The sequence below is a fragment of the Vombatus ursinus genome, unplaced genomic scaffold, assembly GCF_900497805.2.
Source record: "Vombatus ursinus unplaced genomic scaffold, bare-nosed wombat genome assembly UNPS02004677.1, whole genome shotgun sequence".
Taxonomy (NCBI): Eukaryota; Metazoa; Chordata; class Mammalia; order Diprotodontia; family Vombatidae; genus Vombatus; species Vombatus ursinus.
This window is the reverse complement of record NW_020944455.1, coordinates 1,463,865-1,489,335: the sequence shown is the minus strand read 5'-3', so window position 1 is coordinate 1,489,335 and position 25,471 is coordinate 1,463,865. Positions and strand designations below refer to the sequence as shown.

The 25,471-nt window shown below is 45.1% G+C and overlaps 1 protein-coding gene across 1 annotated transcript in view; it reads right to left on the bottom strand.

Moving 5' to 3' along the window:
* The window catches only part of COL4A5 (collagen type IV alpha 5 chain), a 202,363-nt gene that overhangs the window by 124,466 nt on the left and 52,426 nt on the right, over nt 1-25,471 (bottom strand). Inside the window, exons 5-18 of the mRNA XM_027839100.1 lie at nt 24,138-24,182; nt 23,952-24,014; nt 18,957-19,010; nt 18,020-18,046; nt 17,595-17,675; nt 13,644-13,706; nt 11,898-11,933; nt 11,762-11,803; nt 11,521-11,613; nt 6,132-6,185; nt 5,982-6,038; nt 5,557-5,601; nt 3,683-3,736; nt 670-711 (exon numbers count right to left, since the gene is read on the bottom strand). Coding sequence (XP_027694901.1) covers nt 670-711; nt 3,683-3,736; nt 5,557-5,601; nt 5,982-6,038; nt 6,132-6,185; nt 11,521-11,613; nt 11,762-11,803; nt 11,898-11,933; nt 13,644-13,706; nt 17,595-17,675; nt 18,020-18,046; nt 18,957-19,010; nt 23,952-24,014; nt 24,138-24,182 — 756 coding nt within the window. The remainder of the gene's footprint in view (nt 1-669; nt 712-3,682; nt 3,737-5,556; nt 5,602-5,981; nt 6,039-6,131; nt 6,186-11,520; nt 11,614-11,761; nt 11,804-11,897; nt 11,934-13,643; nt 13,707-17,594; nt 17,676-18,019; nt 18,047-18,956; nt 19,011-23,951; nt 24,015-24,137; nt 24,183-25,471) is intronic.

The window sequence follows — 25,471 nt, the reverse complement described above, 5'->3', positions numbered from 1 at the left end:
GAGCCTGGCTCTTTCTTAGTAAGTAGCTCTTGTGCCACCTGCTGGCCATTTGAGAAACGACCTTGGCAATTACCAGAGACCCAGGAAACAAGGGCTGCTGTATTTCTGCATTTGTACCATGGAAAAGTTACACAAAGAAAGCAAATCACAGGCCTCCTCGAGGATTAGGCCACTGCTAAAATGTTCACATAAAGCCCATCGCAATTCTTTTTTCATGGGACTGGGAGGCACTGGAAATTTTACCTTCTTTGTACTGTGAATACAGCGGCGTCTCCCCTGAGGGAATGGAAGCTCAACTGCATTGCTGTCTCTCTGGCCCAGGCACCTAGCTCAGGGCACATAGTAGGCTGTCACTAAAATGCTTCTTGATTGACTGATTGTCATGTTTCCCTCTAGAGAAGGTCATCTCCCTTGAGAAAATGTCAACTTGGTGATGGGAGGGGCTGGTTTGGTTTTTTTCCTTTGTAACCCCTACACCCAATGCCGAGCCTTGGTGCCTGGCAACCCGGGGAGTGCTTCCTAAAGGATTGGTGATGAATTGGTTGATTTGAGAAGAGGAATTGGGTTGTCTGTGATATAAGGAGACTGGGTGGGGCGGGGCCAGGGAGGGAGAGAGTACTCCAAAAACCTAAAACTTAACAAAAGGAGGGGGAAAATCCCATAACTTACAAGTCCAGGTGGGCCGGCAGGGCCAGTATCACCTTTTTGACCCTGTTAAAATTTAAAAGCAGATTACTGAAAGGCATGTTAAAGGTGAAAGACAGGAAGGAAGGAAAGAAAGAAGAAAGGGAGAAAGAAAGAAAGAGAGAGAGAGAAAGAAAGAAAGAGAAAGAAAGAAAGAAGAAAGGAAGGAAAGAAAGAAAGAAAAAGAAAGAAGAGAGGAGGAAAGAGAGAGAGAGGAAGAAAGGAAAAAAGAAAAGGAGAGGAGGACAGCAGGAAAGAGAGAGGAAGAAAGAAAAGAAATGAAAGAAACAAAAAGAGAGAAGAGAAAATGAGAGAAAAAAGGGAGAGAGGGAGAGAGACAGACAGAGACAGAGAGAGAGAGAGAGAGAGAGAGAGAGAGAGAGAGAGAGAGAGAGATGCAGTGGTTTTTATAAAGTCAGGAGCCTTGAACAAACCACCAACAAAAGAAAGGTAGCCTGCAGTCATGGCCAGGGGTGTCGGCCAGCCGAACTCGGCTCTACTCTGGGGCTGCCAGGGAGCAGCTCCGAGCCCCTGATCAATGAATGACCTACTGGGCCCCAGTTTCTCACCTGTAATATGAGGGAGATGGTCTTCAAGACTGCTAAGCACCCCCCACCCCAGGTCTGACACCCTAGAATACTAAAGCAGCCGAGTGTTAGCTTGTCGGTCGGCACTCTAGAAACAGGAATAAAAACGTGGGTGGTACCAGAGGCATGTTCTACAGGTGAATTTTAATGGCATCCCATAACTTTTTCGGGAAGAGGGTGAGGAAGGTCCCAGACGTGCTGTTTAGACAAAAGACAGAGATCGAAGACCGGCAAGAGGACTCCAGCCCCGTCGTCAACGGCGGCCAATAATCCATGCCGCCGATTTGGTTCGGCTCTGCCCTTAGACGCTGCAGTGAGGAATTAAGATGGTCACAGCTTAGCAAGACAAAGACCTTGCAGGGCCATGCAGAAATCTGCGGCAGCATCAGGGACCAGGGGCCTGAAATCTTATTCCACAGGCGAACACCCTTCTTCCTATACTGCTGAACTCATTTCTCTAGCCTGGCAGCAGACATTTTATGGTCTCTTAGAACTGGAGGATTTTTATACTGTGTATATTCTCTCTGCTGTTTAGAAAAGAGAGCTCCGTTCTAGTGTTTTATTTTGTTTTTTTGTCACCTCCAGTCGTGACTCTATCCCTCCTCCCCTCCCACCACACTCCCCTCACCAAGCGAGCCATCCCTCTTAACAGAGATTAAAAAAAAAAAAAAGAAAAAGAAAGAAAGAAAGAAAAGAAAGACAAAAACAAGTGATTCAGCAAAGCCGATCGATACATCGTGGGAGGCAGCCGAGCACAGGAGAAACAGTGCTGGCCCTGGAGTCAGGCTCAAAGCCTGCCCCTGCTGCTTCCTCTCTGTTTTATTTAGACTAAGGCCCTTCCCCTCCCTGGGCCTCAGTTTCCTCATCTGCAAAAAGAGGGGGTTAGCTTTGATTACTTATGAGGTCCTTTCCAGCTCCAGATTTTTACAAGCCTATGAGTAAAAAAAAAAAAATGAGTTCAAACCCCACCATCAATACCTAGCTGTGTGAGCTTGGCCAGATTTCTTTACAGAAGCAACCAGAGGTTTGGAAGCTATCTAGCCCACCCATCCAGGAAAAGAATCTCTATTTGTAACATACTCAACAGGTGGTTGTCCAGCCTCCAAAGAAGAGGAACCTACCACCTCTCTGGGCCTCAGTTTCCCCATCCATAAAATAAGAGGGTTGGGTTTGATGGCCAGAGATCCCTTCCAGCTCCAGATCCAGGAGCCTATGAGTCAGAGGACATGAGTTCAAGATCTCACCTCTGAGAGAGACCTCAACCAAATGCCTTCCCCTCTCTGGGCCTCAGTTTTCTTCTCTGTAAAATGGGAAGGTGGGGCTTGACAGGGCCATAGTCCACTTGAGCTCCGATTATTTATGTGGTATTTCATGCACATAGCACACCCCCCCATCTCTGCAAAAAAAAACAAAAACAAAAACGGAGGTAGGGGCATTTTATCAACTCCTCTCCAGGCTCAATCTTGGTCGTGATCATTTTTTGTTCTTTGGCTTGGTGGAGGGAACTTCCAGAAGAGGATACTCCCTTTTTCAAGGATGACAGGGCACCTGCTGTGCAGTTGCCTGGGGCGCTGAGGGGTTATTTACCCAGGAGCACGCAGTTATTGAGTATGAGAGGCCTGAGTTAGGCCCGGGGCTGCCTGACTGTCTATTCCCACACTTGCCTGTTTTTATCTTTCTTTGTATCCTGGGCCTTTACCATAGTCCCTGGTCCACAGTAAGCATTTAATCAATACTTGTTGATTGATTGATTGTCTCTCAGAGTGTTTACAGAATCCCTAAATGAATAGCCTTAGTCAAAGTGAGGCTCCAAAGGAAACATGGAAGCATTTGCAAAGAATGAGTCCTAGACTTGCAAACAACCATTTGATAGATATGACTGATTTGCTGGGGGGGGGGGGATTGCTCTTATGCCCAAACCAGGCAGGATGCTTTCAAAGATGGGCCATGAAAATCCCTCCCAGTCCCCACTTCTGGTGGGCCATTGCCCAAGGCCCACTAAATCATTCTTTTCACAATGGGAATGCTTTGTTTAAAATCAAATAAGTATTTTGCCTTTTCCTTATGAGTTAACAATTTAAGGGAATGGAAATGAACTCAGAGGCTCATGGGAGCATAGGATCCTAACTCTGGAGCTGGAAAGGCCCTCTCAGAGGGGGAAACTGAGTCCCAGGGCCATGAAGTGACTTGCCCAAGGTCACACACAGGTAGTAAGAGGCAGAGATGGGATTTGAACCCAAATCCTCTGATGTCAAGCCATTGCTCTGACCACTGAACTACAATGATTCTCTAACTTGGAGAGGAATTACATAATCCAGTGTCTTGGAACATTCCCATTTTGAATTTACTCCGTGGTTGAGACTAAGATTAGATGTATTAAAAAGAACCATAGCTTGGTGCCCAATGTTTACCTTTTCGCCACTCCTTCCAGGTTTACCAGGAATACCAGGATCACCAGGCAAGCCCTTGGAGACGAAAGGGAAAAAGAGCACCCTTAGAAACATGAAGGTAAGGCAAGACATGATCATTGAGTTTGAGCTGCAACTACCATGGGGAAACCGAGGCAAGGCTCTCCTGTCTCCTTGCTGCCTTGGATCCCATGGCCGTCAGAAGTCTCACCTCTCTCTCAGTCCTGCTTATGCCTACCCACCTGGGCAGAATGTTTGGATGCAAACTTGCCCAAGATCATCTGGGGGTGGGAGTGGGAAATCAGCAGGGAGGGCCACCAGCACTCCAACCCCTCATAATAAACTCAGCCCTAACCCTGTCCTGTTACTCTCCAGTGTACCCTCAGGGATTATTGAACCCCAGGCCCTTCATCCCAGACCTCTTCCTTAGGCTTTCTATAAAATCAAGGTGTTGGACTTGGTGTCCTCTGGGGCCCCTCCCTGACAGTTCTGGGCCTAGTATCCTAGGTTTCCTCCCTATGCCCTCCCCAAAGCAGGCTGCTTCTTCCCTCTCCCTGCCTGACCAAAGCCAAGGGAAGGAGCACGATGCCAAACCTGCCCTCTGGACTCATCCTCAGTCACTGCCCTCCTCCTCCCAAGCTCTCCCCTTCCCGCCCAGACCCTCGCTGCTGCTGAGAGCCTCTGTCTCTCTCTCTCTCTCTGTGTCTCTCTCTCTCTCGGTGTCTCTGTGTGTGTGTCTTTCTCTCTTCTCTCTCTCTCCTTCTCTTTCTCTCTCTCTCTCTGTTTCTGTCTCTCTGTCTGTCTCTGTCTGTCTCTATCTCTGTCGCTCTGTCTCTGTCTGTCTCTCTCTCTTCTCTCTCTCTCTCCCTTTGTCTCTCTCTCTCCCCCATCTCTGTCTGTCTCTGTCTCTCTCCCCCTCTCCCAATCTCTGTAACTATCTGTTTCTCTCTCTCCCCTCCCTCTCTGAATCTGTCTCTCTTTCTGTTTATATCTCTCTCTCTGTCTCTCTCTGTCTCTCTCTGTCTCTGTCTCTTTGTCTCTCTCTCTTCTCTCTCTCTCTGTCTCTCTCTCTCTCTGTGTCTCTCTCTCTCTGTCTCTGTCTTTCTCTCTGTCTCTGTCTCTCTCTCTGTCTCTCTCTCTCCCTCCCTCTCTCTCTCCCCTGACGCCCAAACAGGTTTGGAACCTAGAAGCTGATCAGAGAACTCCTCTCACCCCAGCTTCTCCCTGCTTCAGACAACATGGCCTCCTGATTCATCAGCACCTTCCTCTGTGTAGTCTACCTCGCCCACCCCTCTGAATCAGGCAATTACACATTGAGAAAACCTATCAGGACTAAGCCCCCGTTCCTTGCACCATACAGGGGAAGGGCGGGGAGCCTGGCTCTTTCCTTTGTAAGTAGCTCTTGCGCCACCTGCTGTTCGTTTGAAAAATGACCTTGGCAATTACCAGAGATCCAGGAAACTCCACACTGCAGTAATTCTGCATTTGCACTATGGAAAATGTATACAAAGAAAGCAAATCACAGGGCCTGCTCTAGTATTAAACCTCATTAAAATATTACTAGAAGGACCACAGCTAACTTTGAACTCAGGATGTGTTTTCCTAAGGGCGTTTGGCAAGGCATGGCCCATGACTTTTGGAAGATGGTTGGGGGTGTGCATTATATAAGGAGACTGGGCGGGGTACAGTGGACAGGGAGGAGTGCTCTAAGAAAGGAAACTTGGAAAAAGAAGGAGACAAATAAATGTATGCCCTCTCCACCCTGGTCCCTGGCATTTGTGTAAGCAGGAACTGCTAACTAAGCCTCTCCCTGCCCCTGGCCCCTATGCTTTGAGGCCTTCCTCCCACACCTCCCCCCATGCCAAGTGGCTACTCACTTGCATGCCCGGGGGGCCACTGGCTCCATCTCTGCCTGGCCTACCCTTCATCACACAAAGAGATTTTGAGAAAAAAGGGAATAAGGATTTTGTTAGAACAGAAATACGCAACTGGAAGCTAATCATTTTCTCCCACCCCCACCCCACCTTGGGATACTGCAAACATCTTTAGAACTGGGGACTGTTTGAGTATGTGTGTATGAATGTGTGTCTATATGTGTGTATAGTGTATGTATGTATGAGTGTATGTCTATATGTATATCTGCATATGTGTTTGTGTGTATGTATGTATATCTGTGTGTATTGTGTACATATGTATATGTGATGTATATGTATATATTAATTTCAGACATTTGGCTTCAGATGAAAAGAAAATGACTTGTCACAGCCCACTTATATCATCTTATTAAGCTCATAAGACTCACTTTCTGGCCAGGTTCTCCTTGCTGGCCTTTTTCACCCTTCATACCACCAGGAAGACCCTGAAGGCACAAAAAAAATTGATTTTCCATTCAGCCAACAGACAAATGTACAGTGCTCCACAGATTAAGAGCAAAACATTGCTAGTTACTCACAGGAGGCCCACGGAGCCCAGGAAGTCCAGGTGAGCCTCGGTCACCCGGAGCACCCTATCAAAGAGGGGAAAAGAATAATGCTTAATGAGGGGAGCAAAGTCCACCCACCAGCCCAACTGATTTGGCAAGCTAGCTAGAAGACCCACTAGCACCTAGCTGTTCAGAAATCATCTAGCACAGAGGTGGGGAACCTGCAGCCTCAAGGCCACATGTGGCCCTCTAGATCCTCAACTGCGGCCCTTTGACTGAATCCAAACTTCACAGAACAAATCCCCTTAGTAAAAGGATTTGTTCTGTAAAACTTGGACTCAGTCAAAAGGCCGCACCCAAGGACCTAGAGGGCCACATGTTGCCTTGAGGCCATAGGTTCCCCACCCCTGACTAGTGGGATGATGCTATAGGGCCAAAGATCTTGCAGGCCATCACATTTTAAAACCCCCTAATTTTGGAAGGGAGGTGGAGGCCCCAGGAAAAGAAATGACTTACCCAAGGTCACACAAAGGATTCTCCATCGAGAGTTAGAAAGGAACCTCAGAGGTTTAGTTCCCTCATCAATTTCCAACAACAGCAACAGTATTTATTAAGCACTTACCACATGCCTGGCACTCTGCTAAGCACTAAGGATACAAAGAAAGGCAAAAACATGGTCCCTTCCCTCAAAGAGCTTACATTCTAATGTGAGAAAACACATGCAAACAACTATGTACATATAAGAGAAATACAGGGTAAGTGGGAGGTAATCTCAGAAGAAAGGACTTTGAAGATGAGGGGAGACCTGCCTGCTGCAGGAGGTGGGATTTAAACTGAGTCTTGAAAAGAGGCCATGGAAGCCAGGAGGGTGAGGTGAGGAAGGAGGGCCTGGGGGAGGCACCACTAGGGTAAAAGTCTGGAGGATAGTATTATGTGCAAGAAAGAGAGAACAGGCCAGTATCTCCAGTAATGGAAGGGAGTAAAGCCGTAAGGAGACTGAAAAGGTCGTGAAGGGCTTGAAAAGCCTGACCATGGAAGAAATGGAGCAAAGGGAGGTTAAGTGACTTGCTTCTTCCACATTGTACTAGAGATCTAGAACCAAAAGGGACCACAGCTCCTCCACTTTACAGAAAAGGAAACTGAGGCAGGATTTGAACTCAGGTTTTCCTGACTCCAAGTCTAATGCTCCACCCACTATATTATGATGCCTCTCAAGAGGTTAATTAGGGTGTGTGCATGTGTGTGTGTGTATGTGTGTATATGTGAATATTGTGTATGTGCATGTGTGTATATCTGTGTATATCTGTGTGCATGCATGAATGTGCATGTACATATGTCTGTATATGCGTATATGTGTGTATGTGTACCGTTTTATGCGTATATATATTTGTGCAAGTATGTATATGTATACATATATGCATATATGCACTGTATTGTGTACATGTATGAATGTGTGTACATGTGTATGTGTGTATTGTATGCATGTACATATACATGTATATGGGCACGCATATGTGTGTTGTGCGTGTTTGCACATGTGTATGTACGTTGGTATATGTACGTTGGTATATGTACATTATGTACATGTACGCGTGTTTGTGTGTGTGTATGTATGTACATATGGGGGGTGTGTACATGTGTTTATGTGTGTATATGTGTATCTGTGTGCATATGTATGCATGTGTATATAAATGTTTATATATATGTGTATATATGTATATTGTAAAAGTGTGTATATTTATATGTGTATATGTTTTGTGTCTATGTGTATGTATGTGTGTACATGTTATGTGTATATATGTATATGCATGTGTAATATTTTTATATATATATGTATGTGTGTGTGTTTATTTTCTCATTTCAACTTACTTGCCTTTGAGAGGAAGGCTTGGGGGCTCATTTAGGTTACTACTTTGGACAAGGATATCAGCTATGTCTCTAGGTACGTAAAAAGGCAAGTGCATGCTCTTCCATGAAGCTCCTCAGGCCCGCTGGCTGCACATGGACCACGTGTCCATCCACTCTCTTCCCCTCCAAGTTGGAAGGGGCCTCAGAGGTCCCCTCCACCAAGCTCGTCGTGTGGCTTTTGCTTGAAGCCTCCGAGAGGCAACCTGAACCCTGCCAAAGCAGCCCACCTTACTCCTGGCTAGCTTTCTGCCTGTTTGCTGCCCTCCAGCCTCAGTCGGCCTCCTTATAGCCTCCTCAGGCCTCCTTACATCCTCTCCCTATATCGCTGCTGCTCTGGCCGTAGGAGGCCCAGCAGAACAAGACCAACCCTTCTTACCCAAAAGGCAGCTCTCCTGTCTCTTCTCCAGGCCAAACAGTCCTACCCCAGTTACCTCCAAGAAACCTGGTGCACCAATGGACGTGAGGGCCTCCACCATCCTAGTTCCCCTCCACATTATCAACGCCCTTATCGATGTCCTTCTTAAACTTTACTTCCCAGACCTGAACACAATACTACAGCTGAGGTCTTGACAAGGGCAGAAGACAGCCCGATAATTGCTTCTTAGACTGGGAAGCTCTGCCTCTCTTAATGAAGCCTAGAGTTTCATTAGTTTTTCTTAGTTACCATATCACACTGAGGACTCACATCGATCTTGTAAGACCACTAAAACCCCCAAATCTTTTTCAGGCAAACCGTGGTCTAGCCACATATCCCCCCTCATCTTCTGCTTGTGCTACTGATTTTTTTTTTAAATCCAAGTGAAAAACTTCATATTTATCCCTATTGAATTTATCTTTTTGGACTCAGCCTAAACTTCTAACCCATTAAAATCTCTTTGAATCCTGCCTGTTGTCCAGTGTTAGCTATTCCTCTCAGCTGAGTATCACCTGTAAATCACACCATCTGTGCCTTTCTCCAAGTCAGTGATAAAAATTTGAAATAGCAAAGGGTCAAGTACAGAGACCTGAGGCACTCCACTAAAGACCTTCTTCTAGATCCCCAACAACAGATCAGCAATCACTTATGCTGACTCTTGCAATACTGAGGAGGGGTGATTTTAGATAGGCCTTAAAGGATCATTCTTTGGGATAAAGAAAACAGAAGCAAGAGGAAAGGAGCTGAGCAGTTCTATTCTTTGACCCTCAGTCATTAAGGCACAGTTGGTCCTACGTCTCCTTTTAGCTTTTCCCCAACCCCCTTTTTTATTGTTCAAATCTAGCTCTCCAAACTAGTCCCAACCCATTCTTAGCATCTGCTTTCTTGATACTAGTCTTCCAGGACCAGCTAGGCTTTTCCCCCTCTCCACTGCTGTCTTTCAAACACCAATCAATCTATCCATTGTTGAGTGTTAGCTGGGGGAAAAAAGTTAGAGCAAGACCATCAATCAAGCATTCATTCAACAAACATTTACTAAGCAGCTGCTCCATGGAATAAAGTGCCATTCTGCCTCATCTATTGTCACTGTTTTCAAGGAGCTCAGTCTCATAGGGAGACGTGGCCACAAGCTTTATGAAGCAAGCACCCACTATGGGTGAGGCAGTGGGTTCCAAAGACAACAGGTATAAATTAATGCTAGCCAAGTACATAAGGAAGGGACAAAGGCCTCATGAGAGAAATGGGGCTGTGAAGTAGGTAAATAGAGTGCTCAGCCTGGAGGCAGGAAGATTCCTCTTCCTGAGTTCAAATCCAGCCTCAGACACTTACTAGCTGTGTGACCCTGGGCAAGTCACTTCATCTTGTTTGCCTCAGTTTCCTTATCTGTAAAGGAACCACTGTCATTCCTTTGAATAACAAAAACAAAACCTCAAAGGGCCATAGCATGCAAAGTGTAAATAGAGGCAATTCATGAAGGGAAACATATGTATGGTATTGTGATGTGCTCAGTCTCTCTCAAACTCCTTATCCAGGCCTTTCAGGACTTCAAGTGTTTCTCCTCACCCTCATGGCCAAGTCTTGTCATATCTACCTCTACACCATCCCCACCAAATATACCCCCTGTTCTCTTCTGACATGGCCCCCACTCTGGTGCAGGCTCTTATCACCTCCTGCCTGAACTATTGCAGTAGCTGCTGGTGGGGCTGCCTGCCACAAGGGTCTCCCCACTATTGCAGCAGTTGCTGGCAGGGCTGCCTGCTACAAGGCTCTCCCCAGTATTGGAGTAGCTGCTGGTGGCGCTGCCTGCCACAAGGCTCTCCCCACTCCAATCCATCCTCTTCTAAGCTGCTAAGGTGATTTTCCTAAAGCACAGGTCTGATCACGTCACCCCCCTACTCAATAAACTCCAATGGCTCCTTTCTGCCTCCAGGATCAAATAGAAAACCCTCTGTTTCACTTCTAAATTCCTTTAAATCTTGCTCTCTTCTGACCTTTCCAGTCCTCTTACACCTTACAAGTTACTCTGCAACCCAGTAACACTGGCCTCCCTGCCGTTCTTCATAACACTCCATCACCCTTTATATAGCTTGCTTTGTATATATTTGTTTCTATGTTATCTTCCTTATTAGACTGTAAGCTCCTTGAGGGCAGGGGCTCTCTTTTGCCTCTTTTTGTATCACCAACACTTAGCACAGTGCCTGGCACATAGTTAGTGCTTAATAAATGCTAGGTGACTGATCTTCTTCCAATGCCTCATTTTGGAAGGGAGTCAGGCTTATAGAGTGGACCCAGTGCTAGACTTTTGTTGGTGCACTGAGGACTAGTCTAGCTAAGCTTGAAGGGGCCCAAGACCAGGTCAGCCAGAAGGGGAAAAGATGTTTGGTCAAAGCATCTCTTGAAGACTGCCTACATACAGATTGTATAGGGATCAACAGAGTATCCACTCCAATGAAACCACAGACTTCAGCCATCATGCAAATGGCTTTAATTATTTGATAATTTGATAAATTAATAATTTGATAATTATTTGATAATTAATTATTTGATAATTAATACTTGCTATCAAATTTGGAATTTTGATAAATTAAAATTTTGATATTTGAGAGGTATAGAGAACAGAGTTCTAGACTTGTCATCAAGAAAATTCAGATTTAAATCCTGCCTCAGATACTTATAGGCTGTGTAGCTCTGGGCAGGTCCCTTAACCTCTCTGGGCCTAATCCATAAAATGAGTAAAGTGGACTAGACTGGATGACTTCTGAGGACCTTTTAAGCTCAAGATCTATGATCCTATATGTGACCTTGGCCAAGTCACTTATCTTCTTTAAAGGAAAGGTTAGCCTCTCTGGGCCTCTGATGGCCCTTTTAGCTCTAGATGTAGAATCTTATGTGTGATGTTGAGCAAGTCTCTTATCCTTTCTGGGCCTCAGTTTCTTCCTATGTAAAATGAAGGTTCTGAACTAGATGGTCTACAAGGTCCCTTATGTTTTCCAGGTCTTGGGATTGTTTTTAAATAATATTCATATGTAAGCCTATGCAAAGCCCCATTCCAAGCAGCAATGAGACACTCTAGCTATCTTCATCCCCCTACCTCACCTGATCTCCTTTTAGCAGCTCCGTCTCATTTGATCCCTTCAGTTCCCCGATCTGCCCTGGGGGGCCAGGTGGGCCCTGCAGCCCTTGTTCACCCTAGTTCCCCCAAAAGAGAACAAAATACTGAGATCACTCCATAGGCTCAGGCAATATGACATGTCTTTATATCCATCGAGGATGAGAGAGATAAGAGGAAATCAAATCGAGGCAACAGGTCAGAAAGTTACAAAAAGAGAAGACTTACCTTTTCACCTTTGGGGCCCTGGAAATTCAAGCCCATATTCCCCTGAAATGAACATTTTTCAGATAAGAAATCGAGTATCGACAACTACAAAATAGCCTGAAAGAGCTAAAAAGAATATAAAGAAAACAGAAATTACCTTTGGTCCTTGAATTCCTGGTGGCCCAGGAGGCCCCTATGAATTAATCAAGGAATAAAAGGGAAAAAGTTCTATTTATTTTTTAATCAAAACGTCCTTTGATATCAAAACATCTTCGGGTTCAAATGATCTGTGCTCCACCAGCCCTAGGGTCTCAGGCCTTTGGGGATCCAGCTTATGGCCAGAATCTCAGCAGCACCCAATGACTTCTGGGGCTAACCGTTGTTCAAGGGCCTTTAAGGAAAATCTCGTCGCATTCAAATATATCATCAAATGTATCATACCAGCAGGCCACTAGGGCTAGAAAGACAAAATATATTCTTTTGCCGAAAGACCCCAGTTTATTCTTGAAGCAATTTTTTTTAAATCTTATTTAGCCTTTCTTCAAGAATGTATTTGGGTTTGCAAACTTCATGGCACAAGATAAAAGTGAAGCTGGATCAGGACCTAATTACACATCACCATTATCTGTGCCCAGCCTGTGGTAGAGCCTTCTGAGCTCGTCCTGGTCTGATCAGTCACTGTCGGATACACTGTACCTTGACCCCGACATTGTGATGTCATTTTGGTCCTCTTTGAGAACAAAGGACAACAACATTACATATGGCCTCCACAGTCCACTGATGGGGGGCATTCCTGAGCTTCTGTTACAAGTACCATCAGAAAGCCATGATGTGTCAGATAAGGGGAGGTAGAGTGAAAAAAAGGAAGACTGTGCCCCAAACCCAAGCCATCTTCATTATTCAGGGTCAGGACATGCTGACTGAGAAACTATCATCTGGTTTTGCCCCTTGCCTTGATGAAGGCCTCCAGATCTGACAGATAGGAGTCTATCCTCTTCTGAAAATTCTCCAACTATTCTAATATTTATTCTTACTTCCAATGTGAATAAGTTCAAGATAGAGGGATAGGAACAGGGACTGGACCATTTCATTGGCCCAGGGAACCCCAAAGTGAAGAAACTTCTTCTACCAATGAAGGTGGGCACCTTCTCTGCAACACTTAAAGAGCCTGGTGTTCAGAAATCAAATTCACCAGGATCACATGACCAGGAGAGGTCAAAGGTGGGACTGGCACCACAAAATGAATCAATAAGCATTTATTTGATGCCTGACTCTGTCATTAGAAGTCCTACCACAACCACCTACCACCTTTGTGAGCTGGGGCAAGACCCTTCCCTTCCCTGGGCCTCAGCTTCTCCCTCTGTAAAACAAGGATGTTGGACTAGAAGACTTTTGAGGTCCCTTCCAGCTCTAGATCGAGAATCCTGTGTGTGATCCTAGACAAGTCCCTTCCCCTCTCTGGGCCTCAGTTTTCTTCTCTGTAAAATTGAGGAAGTAGAACTAGCTGGTCTCTGAGGTTTCTTTGAAGTTCTAGCTCCAGACTCCTACAATCCCACTTTGAGTTAGGCCTTGAGCAAAGCCCAAAATGAAATAGTCCCTGCCCTCGAAGAGCTTCCAGCCTCCAAAACGGCAACCAAAGCCAACAGTCTTGACGTTTGTACTATATTGTTATTGACCGGCACAGTGGGTGCCTAATAAATGCACCCTTGTTGACTGATCCATCAACTGACTGACTGGTTGAAGAAAGTAAAATGGAAGACTGAACCCCTTCATCTTCCACCTTCCTCCAGGGCGAGTAGGGAAAAGAAATCACGCTATCTCCCACTTGGAAGGAGCTTACAAATGCCACATATGCTGAAAAGAAAGGCTCAGCCCTTGCTCCAAGATCCTCTGGAAAGCTTACCATCCACCCTGGTAGGCCGGGGGAACCAAGAGGACCTGGACTTCCAGTCACACCAGCTGGGCCCTGTCAAAAAGAGGAAAGTATGAGAGAGAGGAGAACCAAGCCTCCCGAAGCATGGCACCACTGCAAGAGTTCTCTGCTCTAAAACTCAGAGGCATTCTGGGTGCTCAAGCATCCACACAGCATACGATGTAAAAGCAAAGAAACTGAGCTTATTTCTCAAGTAGCAGCTGGAGGACAAAGGGAAGGGACGGGATGAGATGGATGTTTTGTTTGGGGCTTCAAAGGAAGAGGTTGGGAGACGTGGGCTCATGGTGGGGGTGGAGCACAGCAGAGGATGCCAGGCTTGTTCAAGCTGTTGGCGAGTTGGTTGAACTGGTATTTCATTCTTTATTATAAAGGAAATATAGGGGGCATCAATAACAATTTTTAAAATAGATTGTGAAGGAGAAAAGAAAGGGGTCAAAGGTGAGTAGTAGTGAGGGGATAACAGGAAGAAAAGGTAAGAAGGAAAGCTGAGAATATTAAGGGAGTGGACCTGGATGGGTTCAATTGCCAAAGGGTATGAGAAGGAGGCCGTGACAAAAGCAAGAAAGTAAAGGGAGTAAACTAGGGGAAGGACATTCATTTTCCTGAGGAAAAAAATTCTCAGTTATGAAAAGGGTCTTAACATTCTTGAGAAAGGTCTCATTAGAGAGTCAGCAGAAAGAACATTGACTCTGGAGTCAGAAAGGAGGGCTCAAACCCTGCCTCTGACACCAGCTGTGTGACCTTGAACCAGTCCCTTCTCCTCCCTGGGCCTCAGTTTCCCCCTCTGTAAAATGAAGGAGATTGTACTTGATGACCTCTAAGCCCCCTTCCAGTTCCAAATCTAGGATCCTGTGTGTGACTTTGGGCCAGTCCCTTCCCCTTCCTGGGCCTCAGTTTCTCCCTCTGTAAAATGAAGGAGATTGTACTTGATGACCTCTAAGCCCCCTTCCAGTTCTAAATCTAGGATCTTGTGTGTGACTTTGGGCCAGTCCCTTCCCCTTCCTGGGCCTCAGTTTCCTCCTCTGTAAAATGAAGGAGATTGTACTTGATGACCTCTAAGCTCCATTCCAGTTCTAAATATGGGATCCTCTGATCACACTGATCCTCCAGCCCACTCTGACTTGCATGCCACTCTTCTGGTTCCCCTCCTACCTCTCAGGCTGCTCCTTCTATGTCTTCATTGCAGGTTCTCCATCTTCTTCTCAACCCTTAAAAGTCAGTGGTTCCCCCTCCCCATAGCCCAGGCAGGAAATCTCTGAGTCCTTTTGGACTCCTCTCCCCCATATCTCATCCCAGATTCTCCCTCTGTGCCATCCCTCCCTTCTGCTCCCAGAAGGCCAGGAGCATGCCAGGAGCATGCCAGGAGCATGGGCCATGTGATAAGCATGCTGGTGTTCCTAGCAGCTAGCATAGTACCTTGCTGTTTAATAGGGTCTGACCTGAATTCTCATGGAGTCCCAGGAGAGATGAAAACATTCCCATCCTCCACCCTCATGGGGCCCCTCCTAGCGCACTGTGTTCAGGTCTAGGGGAAGCATTTTTAGGACTGCTTTTTACAAGCTGGAAATCACCAAGAAGTTGAAGAAAGTGGAAATGAAGAAAGAACCTTAAGATCGTAGGACATAAGGGTCAGGTGAATATTTAACCTGGAGAAGAGAAGGCTTTAGGGAGCCAGATGGAGAAACTGAGGTCCAGAAGGGCTAAGTGACTTGCTCTAGGTCACACAGCTGCTAAGTCTGAGACAGGACACTAACCCTAGGCTTCTCAACTCTAATGGAGTACAGTGTTCTATCCACTGTCCCACACTGCCTCTGAAGGACTACTACATGGAAGATGGTGTATACCTATTCAGCTTGACTCCAGATATCGATGACTAGGCCGTCAGGAAAAAAGAGTTTAAATCTAGCCTCAGACACTTACGAGCTATGTGACCCTGGGCAAGTCACATAACCTTGGGGCAGCTAGGTGGTGCAGTGGATAGAGCACCAGGCCTGTAGTCAGTCTTCCTAAGTTCAAATCTGACCTCAGACAGTTACTAGCCATGTGAGCCTGGATGATTCACTTCACCTTGTTTGCCTTAGTGGTCCTCATCTGTAAAATGAGCTGGAGAAGGAAATGGCAAACCACTCCAGTATCTTGGCCAAGAAAATCCCAAACGGGGTCACAAAGAGTCAGACATGACTAATTCATTACACACCTGTCCAGGTGCAGAGAAAAATATGGCTCAAGTCTTAAAAACCTAATAAAGTCAATTAAAAAGGTGGGGGAGGGGCAGCTAGGTAGCACAGTGGATAGAGCGTTGACCCTGGAGTCAGGAGGACCTGAGTTTAAATCCAGCCTCAGACACATAACACTTACTAGCTGTGTGACCTTGGCAAGTCACTTAACCCCACTGCCTGACCAAAAAAAAGGGGGGGCGGGGCAGCTAGGTAGCACAGTGGATAGAGCACTGGCCCTGGAGTCAGGAGGATCTGAGTTCAAATCTGGTCTCAGACACCTACCAGCTATGTGACCCTGGGCAAGTCACTTAATCCTGATTGCCTCACCAAAAAAAAAGCAAAAAAATTAAAAAATTTAAAAAGCTGCAAAGAGGAGAATTTAGGTATGATGTAGAGGAAAACTACCTAATAATTAAAGCCATCCTAAAAATTAAAAAATTAAAAAATTAAAAAAGCTGCAAAGAGGAGAATTTAGGTATGATGTAAAGGAAAACTACCTAATAATTAAAGCCATCCCAAGGTCTGCCTTGGACGGTAATATTAATGTTAATAACTGCAATTAATATTTATATGGTGCTTTTAGGTTTGCAAAGCCCTTAGAGATATTTTTCTCATTTGTGAGATTGGTGATGTTATCTTCCCCATTTTACAGATGAGAAAACAGGCTCAGAAAGGTTAAGTGATAACCAAGGTCATACAGCTAGCAAGTGGCAAAGCTGGGATTCAAAGTCGGGGGCCCTCTGACCCTAAGGTCACACACTGGGGTCACACTGTTCCTCCTCACTGGAAATCTACCAGAAAAAGCTAGAAGGCAGGTGATACAGCGCTCTGAATAGGTATACACCATCTTCCATGTAGTAGTCCTTCAGAGGCGGTGTGGGACAGTGGATAGAACACTGCACTCCATTAGTTCTTGTTCCATTTCGGGTTGGCCCCAAATATGAGAGGTGGTCATTCAGATCTCCAAATCGGCTCCCCTATGTCAGATACTTTGCCAGCTTAAAGCTCCATGTTCCTATCAGTTGTGATTCTAGAGACTCCCCCCTTCAATTACAGATTTTCCACAAGGTAGCAAGAAAGGGTCCTTATTCAGTCACAGGTTGGCCAGACTACAGACATCTCATCCAGCTCTGATATTATATGACTCTGTGATCTCCTTCCATTCAGAGAGGGCTGTGTGCTGTGCTTCAGAAATTGCACCGTCCCCTCCCTAGCCCCAGTCTACATAAAGTCAAAATTCATTGCTCTGTGTGGGCACGGGAATACAAGTGAAAGAAGTCTCTCTTACAGTCATTTCCAGGTAGGCCCATTTGGAGTCAGCCTTGAAGCTAATCGACAGCATCCTGGGTTTTTTCTTTTGTTCTAACCAGGCCACCAGCACTTACCAAGAACACTCCTGTCACTAATGCTCTTTCTAACACACTCACTTCACACAATATAAGCATAAATCTACAGCCAAAGCCACAAACAAAAATTTCCATGGAAACTGAGCAGAAAGAAGAAAACAAAGGAAAGCTGATCCTCACTGGTGTTATCTAGGCAACGTTTTGTTGAGATGCCAGTTACATGCTAATTTGCACATGTAACAACTTGAAAGTGCCTATGGATGAAAGCTAGGAGGAAAAAGTGGAGGAGAAAACTGGGGAGTGCTTCTTGGATCACCCCAAACGTGGCAAGCAAGAAAACCTTCGAGTGCACTTACTTGTCTTCCTGGAAGCCCTGGATTGCCTGGGTCCCCCTTCGGGCCCGGCAGTGTGGACAGAATTATACTTCCCGGCGGCCCCTAAAAGAAAACCATAAACACAAGGCCCTTGGAAATATCAGCAGTCCCCATCTCCAAACTGGCAATGGTTGGGAATGAAATGATCTGAGGACCCGAGCTTCTCTCTAAATGTCACCAAAGACAGGGCTGCCTTATCAACAAAAGCCAGGGACTCGAGACCGACAGGGTGTCAAAAAGGGGACAGAGACAATAACACAACATTAAGAAACAATGAGAAAGCTTCATCTTCTCAGAATTCCCATGGCCTTGCTATTGGTTGTAAATAATTTTTCCCTTATATAGATGAGTCATGCATCCCAATTCCTCTAAAAATACCCCAAAGCTGAATTAGTGCAAATACTCACCTTCATCCCTAGGATCCCAGGAGGACCCTATGTTGAAGAGAAAAAGGAAAAAAAAATCAGCAGACTACATTGCAACACTCCACTAAAAACCTGCAGAGCCAACGTACCACAGATGAAGTTTATTCCAACAGTAGTGGGACCAGGAGGTCATTATATCTGAAAATATGATCTAATTTCTACTACTACTATCTTGCATCTGACTTTCATTCCCTTTGTGACCTTGGATCAGCCCCTTCCCCTCCCTGGGCCTCAGTTTCCCCCTCTGTAAAAGAAGGGGGTTGGAATCAACCAGAGATTCTTAACCTGGGTTCTGTGAACTTGTTTTTCTAGTATTTTGATAACTATATTTCAACATAATTGGTTCCCTTTGCAATCCTGTGTTTGATATCAGTCATTTAGAAAACACTAATTCTGAGAAAGAATCCCCAGGCTTCAGACTGCCAAAAGGGTCCCTAACACCACAAAGCTTCAGAGCCTCTGGAGTACTTATATCCTACCTGTGGTTTTAGACAAGTCCCTTCCCCTCCCTGGGCCTCAGTTTCCCCCTCTGTAAAATGAGAAGGCCATACTAGATGACCTCTAAGGCTCCTCACAGTTTTAGAGCTAGGATCCTCTGATCTGATGTCACTCCATCTCCCTGGCCCTCAGTTTCCCTATCTGTCAAACAAGGAAGTTAGCCTCTAAGGTCTTTTCCAGCTCAAGACCCATGACTAGGACATTCGAAAATCCATTCAAATTCTGCAGGGAAGCCTATCATGATTCTCCATTTGGGGATTCTTCCCAATCCTCATCTAATTTCTTACTTCCCCATATGCCACCCCTCCCCTGGTCCACTTCAGTGAGCCAAGAGACCAGTTTCCCTTACCCTCCCAACCCCAGCCTCTTCACGGATTCTAATGCGGTTTCTTACTATTCAAATCCAACACCTGTAACTTACTGGGGGACCTGGTAAACCTGGAACACCAGAAATGCCTGGAAATCCACGTTCTCCCTAGACAGGAAAGAAAAAGAGGGTAGGAGAATGAATGAATGAACGAATAAATGAATGAACAAACGAACGAATGAATGAAAACGTATACTTAGAGACAAGAATATGAAGTAACTTTGTGAATATACAAGTTGGCTGAAAGTTACGGTCTAAACTACTTCTCTAAAAGACTTTGGAAAAAGTCAGATTAGAACAAATGAAGATGGGCATATTTTTTAGAACCTGACTGGCCACTAATCAATCACAAGCCTGCCCTCACTTACCAGTTGCCCTCTCTCCAAGCTTATCACTTCCTTATTCCCTCTCCATTCATTATTCAAAAGGGGCCCTATTCTGCCCTGTTCACTAAACCCTCATCCCTTCTGATCAAACCGAAGCAGAAAGAGAGAAAGCATCTTTCTTAGCCCTTCTGTTTACTCTGCATGCAGCTCCCCTCCTCATTCATACCCATAGCCACCTTCCAATTTATAAGGGTTAGGGCAGGGGTGGGGAACCTGCAGCCTCAAGGCCATATGTGACCTTCTAGGTCCTCAGGTAAGGCCTTTTGACTGCGTCCAAGTTGTACAGAATGAATCCTTTTATTAAGGGGATTTGTTCTGTGAAGTTTAGATTCAGTCAAAGGGTCACACCTGAGGACCTAGAGGGGGTTTGTTCTGTGAAGTATGGATTCAGTCAGCAGCCACACTTGAGGACCTAGAGGGCCATGTAGCCTAGAGGCCGCAGGTTCCCCAGCCTTGGGTTAGGGAAACATTTGGGTGACTATAGGTTTCTTTTGTTGGGTTGGGCTTTATTTTCCCCAAGGCAGGAGAGGGGAACTGTTATCACCAATAAGAGAATCATTCTCGCAACTGCAAACTAGGCCCCCAGTTGTTTACTCACCATTGTCAACTGTTAGCCTACATCACCAGTTTAGAAAACAAAGGGGTGGGGCTGCTAGGTGGTGCTGTAGTGGATAGAGCACCAGCTCTTGAGTCAGGAGGACCTGAGTTCAAATCCAGCCTCAGACACATAACACTCACTAGCTTGTGTGATCCTAGGCAAATCACTTAACCCCAATTGCCTCACCAAAAAAAAAAAAAGCAACAAAACAAAACAAAACCAAAGGGGAGAAACAATCAAGAATGCAACCCAACAAACGTTCATGAAGGGCCTACTATGTACAAGGATGTTCCATCTCTCACCTCCACACCTTTGTCTAGGCTGTCTACTCCATTTCTGGATGTTTTCTCTCCTTACCTCCACTTCCTGGCATCTCTAGTGCCCTTCCAGGCTCAGCTTCAGTGCTTCCTTGTACCTGAGCTCTTTTTAGATACCCTCCCCCAGCTGCTAGGGCCTCCCCCAGAATTACCTTGTACATATTTCGTATATGCTTCTATGGGCTTTTGTCATCTGCTCCAATAGAATGTAAGCTCCTTGAGGGCAGGGACTGTCATTCCCTTTCTGTCTTTGTCTTCCCCAGTGTCTCAACACAGAGCCTGACATGTAGCAGTCACCCAATAAATGCTCACTTAATTGATCGCTAGGCACTGGGGAAACAAAGTCAAGAATCTGACAGTCCCTGCCCTCAAGGAGCTTACATTGCAAAGGGAGAGAGCATGTATACAAATCATCATGAAACAGGTACAAAGTAATCTGAGAGGCAGGGGCAAACACTAACAAACAGTGAAGAGAGGATCAGGAAAGGCCTTGTGTTGGAGGTAGTACTTGAGCCAAGCCTTGAAGGGCACCAGGGATTCCAAAAAGGGGAGATGAAGAGGGAGAACATTGGGGGATAGCCCATGCAAAGACACTTACAAGCTGTGTCATTCTGGGCAGGTCACTTTAACCTCTCTCAGCCTCAGTTTCCTCATCTGTAAAAACAGAGATGGGGGGGTAATAATAGTGCCTACCTTGTGGAGTTGTAAGGATCAAACAAGGTAAATACATATAAAGTGCTTTGCAAATCTTAACGTGCTGTATAAATGGTAGCTATAATTATTATTTCTAAATCTATTCTTCTTAGAAGAAATGAATCCCTCTCAGGTATAAATATTAATATTGTACTTCTTGAAAGTCTATCTGACACTAACAAAGAAGCAAAGGCCTTGCCTTCCTGGGTACCCTTAATGGGCACACTTGTTATTATTGTTCAGTTATATCCAGCTCTTCTCAACCCCATGGACCATAGCACACCAATGCTGCCCAGGGGGTTTTCATGGCAAAGATACTGGAATGGTTCACCATTTTCTTCTCCAGTGGGTTAAGGCAAACAGAGGTTAAGTGACTTGCCCAGGGTCACACAAATAGTAAGTGACGCCAGATTAGAACTCAGATCTTCCCAACTCTAGGCCTAGTGCTCTATCTACTGAGTTACCTAGCTGCCTCCTAGGCAAACAGAAGTTAAGTGACTTGCTCAGGGTCACACAGCTATTAAGTATCTGAGGCTGGATTTGAATTCGAGGTCTTATTGACTCCAGGCCCAGCACTCTATCCACCAAACCATCTAGCTGCCCCTAATGGGCACAGTAAGTTTCTTTAACATTGTGGCCAATTTTGGACTTTTCACACAAACTACCCATAGGGACTGCTAGCTTTTGCTTTAAACAGTGACCCTTCAAAACACATAAAACACAATGTGTATTGCAGGTGAGGTACTATATGGCAGGGGTGAGGAACCTGTGACCTCGAGGCCACATGTGGCCCTCTAGGTCCTCAAGTGTGGCCCTTTGACTGAATCCCTAAGGGGATTTGTTTTGTGAAGTTTGGATTCAGTCAAAGGGCCACACCTGAGGACCTAGAGGGCCACATGTGGCCTCGAGGCCGCAGGTTCCCTACCACTGGGCTAGAGTATAAAAAAACAAACAAACCAGGTTAGGGATAATGGTGTATTTATACCTTAGAAAATAGTATCTCATAAGGAAAAAAAAATAATTCTAACACTGGGCTAAGTGGAAGATACTGTGCGCCTATTATCATCCCAAGAAGACCCAAAAGGATGTTAGATAAAATGATCTTTCACCAGGGCCAGGGCCCACCTCTGCAGCTCTGCATTCCCTGGAAAACAGTTTTTACACCTTACTCATCATAGCAGTTGGAGGCTTTATGCAGAGGTGGGCAATTATGGGTGTGGAACGTGGCATATTCCAATTTGCTCTGCTAGGTGGCTGTGATGAGCTGATTATTTTTTCCGGGGGACAGGGGATCTCTTTTTATTCTTGGTTACAACAGACAGCTCACTGGGGAGGGAAAGGGAGAGGGACATATTCAGAAATGAAGGGGACATAAAAAGGGCGGCATGATACAAACATTTTTGGACCAGGTAAATGTGCAGAACTGGTTTCCTTGGCTAGGTTCAGCTGTTAAAAGGATTGTGTTTTGTTTTCTTTTATTTGAGGAGAGGGACAGGGAAGGGTGGAGGCTAGCTGATGCTGAGAGAGAAAACAAAAAGGAAAGAAACAAAAGAAGGTGGAAACACTTTTAAAAATGCAGAGAAGAGAAGAGAAGGAAAGCAGTTCAGAGAGAAACAGACAAGGTGGACAGCTTTGAAAGTAATGGGCTGAATTGATGATAAACTTTCTTTAAAAGCAAGTTCTACATAACAGACATTCATGACTTTAAATGTAATCATCTTTTCTGTCCTACTTTGCATGTGCTTTTTTGTTCATTAAATTCAGAATACAAGTAGAAGAAATGAAGGGGATGTAAAAACAAAAGATATCTATACTTAAAAAATATAACTACACCTTTGGTGACTGAGGAAAAAAATGAATGCAGGCTGTGAAGAGGCTGGAAGGACACGTTGAATTAGAATTTTATCTGCTAATAAAAAAGTTCAATTTGATTCCTTTCAGACACTTATGTTAACTGCAACTTGGTTAACAAAGTGTGGGCCTAATGCCAGGATTGGCTTTAATGTATAATAGAAGAGCTTTAATATATAATGGACCTTTTCAGGTTTATTACATTTTACTCTCTTTCACATACTCTACAATCAAGCCAAACTGGCCACCTTGCTATTTCTCACAAAGCCCCATCTCCTATTTCCATGCCTTCATCTCTCATGCCTAGAATGCATATCCGCCTCAATTCCATCTGCTGGAATCCCTAGATTTCTTCAAGACTCAGTTCAAGTTCCACCATCTCCATATGGCCTTTCCTGTTCTCCCTAGCTGCTGATGCCTTCCCTCTCCACTCAAATCACCCTAGCTGCTGATGCCTTCCCTCTCCACTCAAATCACCTTGTATTTTTTCAGGGTAGCGAGGTGGCACAATGGATAGAACAATGGGCCTGGAGTCAGGAAGACTCAGCTTCCTGAGTTCAAATCTGGCCTCAGATACTTCCTAGCTGTGTGATCCTGGGCAAGTCACATCACTCTGCGTGCCTCGGTTTCCCCATCTGTAAAATGAGCTGGAGAAGGAAATGGCAAACCACTCCAATATCTATGCCAAGAAATCCCCAAGTGGGGTCACGGAGAATAAGACACGACTGAAAAACAACATTTTTTTCAGTCCATATTCTCATATATCTCTATATGTTGATGTTGTCTCTCCTACTGGAATATAAACTTCTTCAGAGTAGGAGAGAGTCCCCTTCTGTATTTGCATCTGAAGCACCTCACGTGATGTTTGGCACAGAGTAGGTGCTTTAAAATCTCTTATTGACTGAATGATTCATCACTAGTATTGCAGCAAAGGATACTGGGAAGGTTGGCTCTGGCCTCAGAAGAGCTGAATTCTCCTCTGGATTCTGTTTCGTGCTAGCTGCATATGTATGACCTCGTGGGGTAAACTTTTCCCAACCTCAGTTTAATCACACCTTCCAAAGGGCATATTCACATCAATCCCAGGTCAAACTCCCAAGTACTCTGGATAAGTAACTGCACCCCTACCCCAAAGCTCATTTATTCTCCTTAGAATTATCAGTCTAGGAAACATATTACTAAGGTATGGTCACAGTAGACTCACCTTTGTCCCATTGCACCCTGGGATGCCCTGAGGTCCTGGGGCTCCATTAAGGCCTGGCATTCCCTTGTAAGGGAGAACAGAACATTTTATCTATAACGATAGTCTCAGGAAAGAATATTCTCCAAAATAATTACAAAAATAATAAAATCTAGAAAAAAAATTCATGAAAAATCAAATCTTACTTACAGGAAGACCTGGTGTCCCTGGGAATCCAGGAAGTCCAGGGGGCCCCTAGGAGAAGAAACACAGCATTTCATGAATCCCATTATTATTATCATGTTAGCATCATGGATTTAGACCCTGAAAAGACCCAACGCCATCTGAGTTAATCTCTCCATTTTAGAGATGGGGAACCTTTGGCCCAGGAAGGTAAAATTATTTGCCTGAAGGCCCACATAGGATCTGAGATCTGGAACTGTAAAGAAGCTTAAAAAACCATCTAGTCCAACTGCCTCATTTTATAGAGGGGGAAACTGAGGCACAAAAAGGTTATCAAAAAGGGTAACACGTGGCAGAGCCAGGATTCAAAGCCAGCTTCTCTGAATCCATACCCCCTTTCATCACTTTCTTGCAGATGGTTCCTTAAAAACTAGAAATTTAAACCTGAAATGAGATTCTATACCCTCTAAAAAAATTGGTGCTCACTCAAGTTCTCCCTAGAACCCAGCCTGGGAGTTCTAGGTGGAAAGCTATCTTTAGGAGAGTTCTAGTGCCATTTAGTCCAGTGGGAACAGCAAATGGGTGGTTGAATGTGTCTGCCCAGCCACTAAAGGGCCTCTGGGGATTCTGTAGTAAATGGTAACACTTAGATAGTCAATCAATCAACCAACAAGTGTGTATCACTCACTCACCTACCATGGGCCAATGTGCTAAGCGTCAGGAATACAAGTACAAAGAATGAAACAATCTCCAATCCTAGTGAGTTGCCATCCTAATGGGGTAGATCATAAGCACACAAAACAAGGCATGCAGCCTAAATCGAAAATCAGACACACGGAAATAAATACGATGTCCTTAAATACAAGGTAGTTTGGGAGGGAGAGCACTGAGCAATTGGAGGGTGTGAGGAAGGGCTTCATGCAGAAAATGGGACTCAAGGTGTGTTTTAAAGGAAGAGAGAGACCTTATGAGGCAGAGGTAAGGAGGGATGGCATTCCTGGGATGGGGGACCACCAGAGAAAAGGAGACAGGAGATGGAGAGGCTTGGGTGATGACTACCAAGAAGTCCATTTTGGTTAGACGACAGAGTTCAAGAGGGGAAGTCACGTCCAGAAAGACCAAAAAGTAGGTTGGGGCGAAGTGGCAAAGGGCTTTCAAAGCTAAACAAAGGAGTCTCTATTTTATCCTAGAAGAGATAGGCGGCCACTGCAATTGGTGAAGTAGGAGAGTCACATGGTCAGATTGGTGCTTGAGGAAAATCACTTTGGCAGTTTTGAGGAAGATGGATTGGAGTGATGAGAGACTTGAGGCCCAGAGACCAATTAGGAGACTGCAGCAATAATCAAGGCAAGGGGTGATGA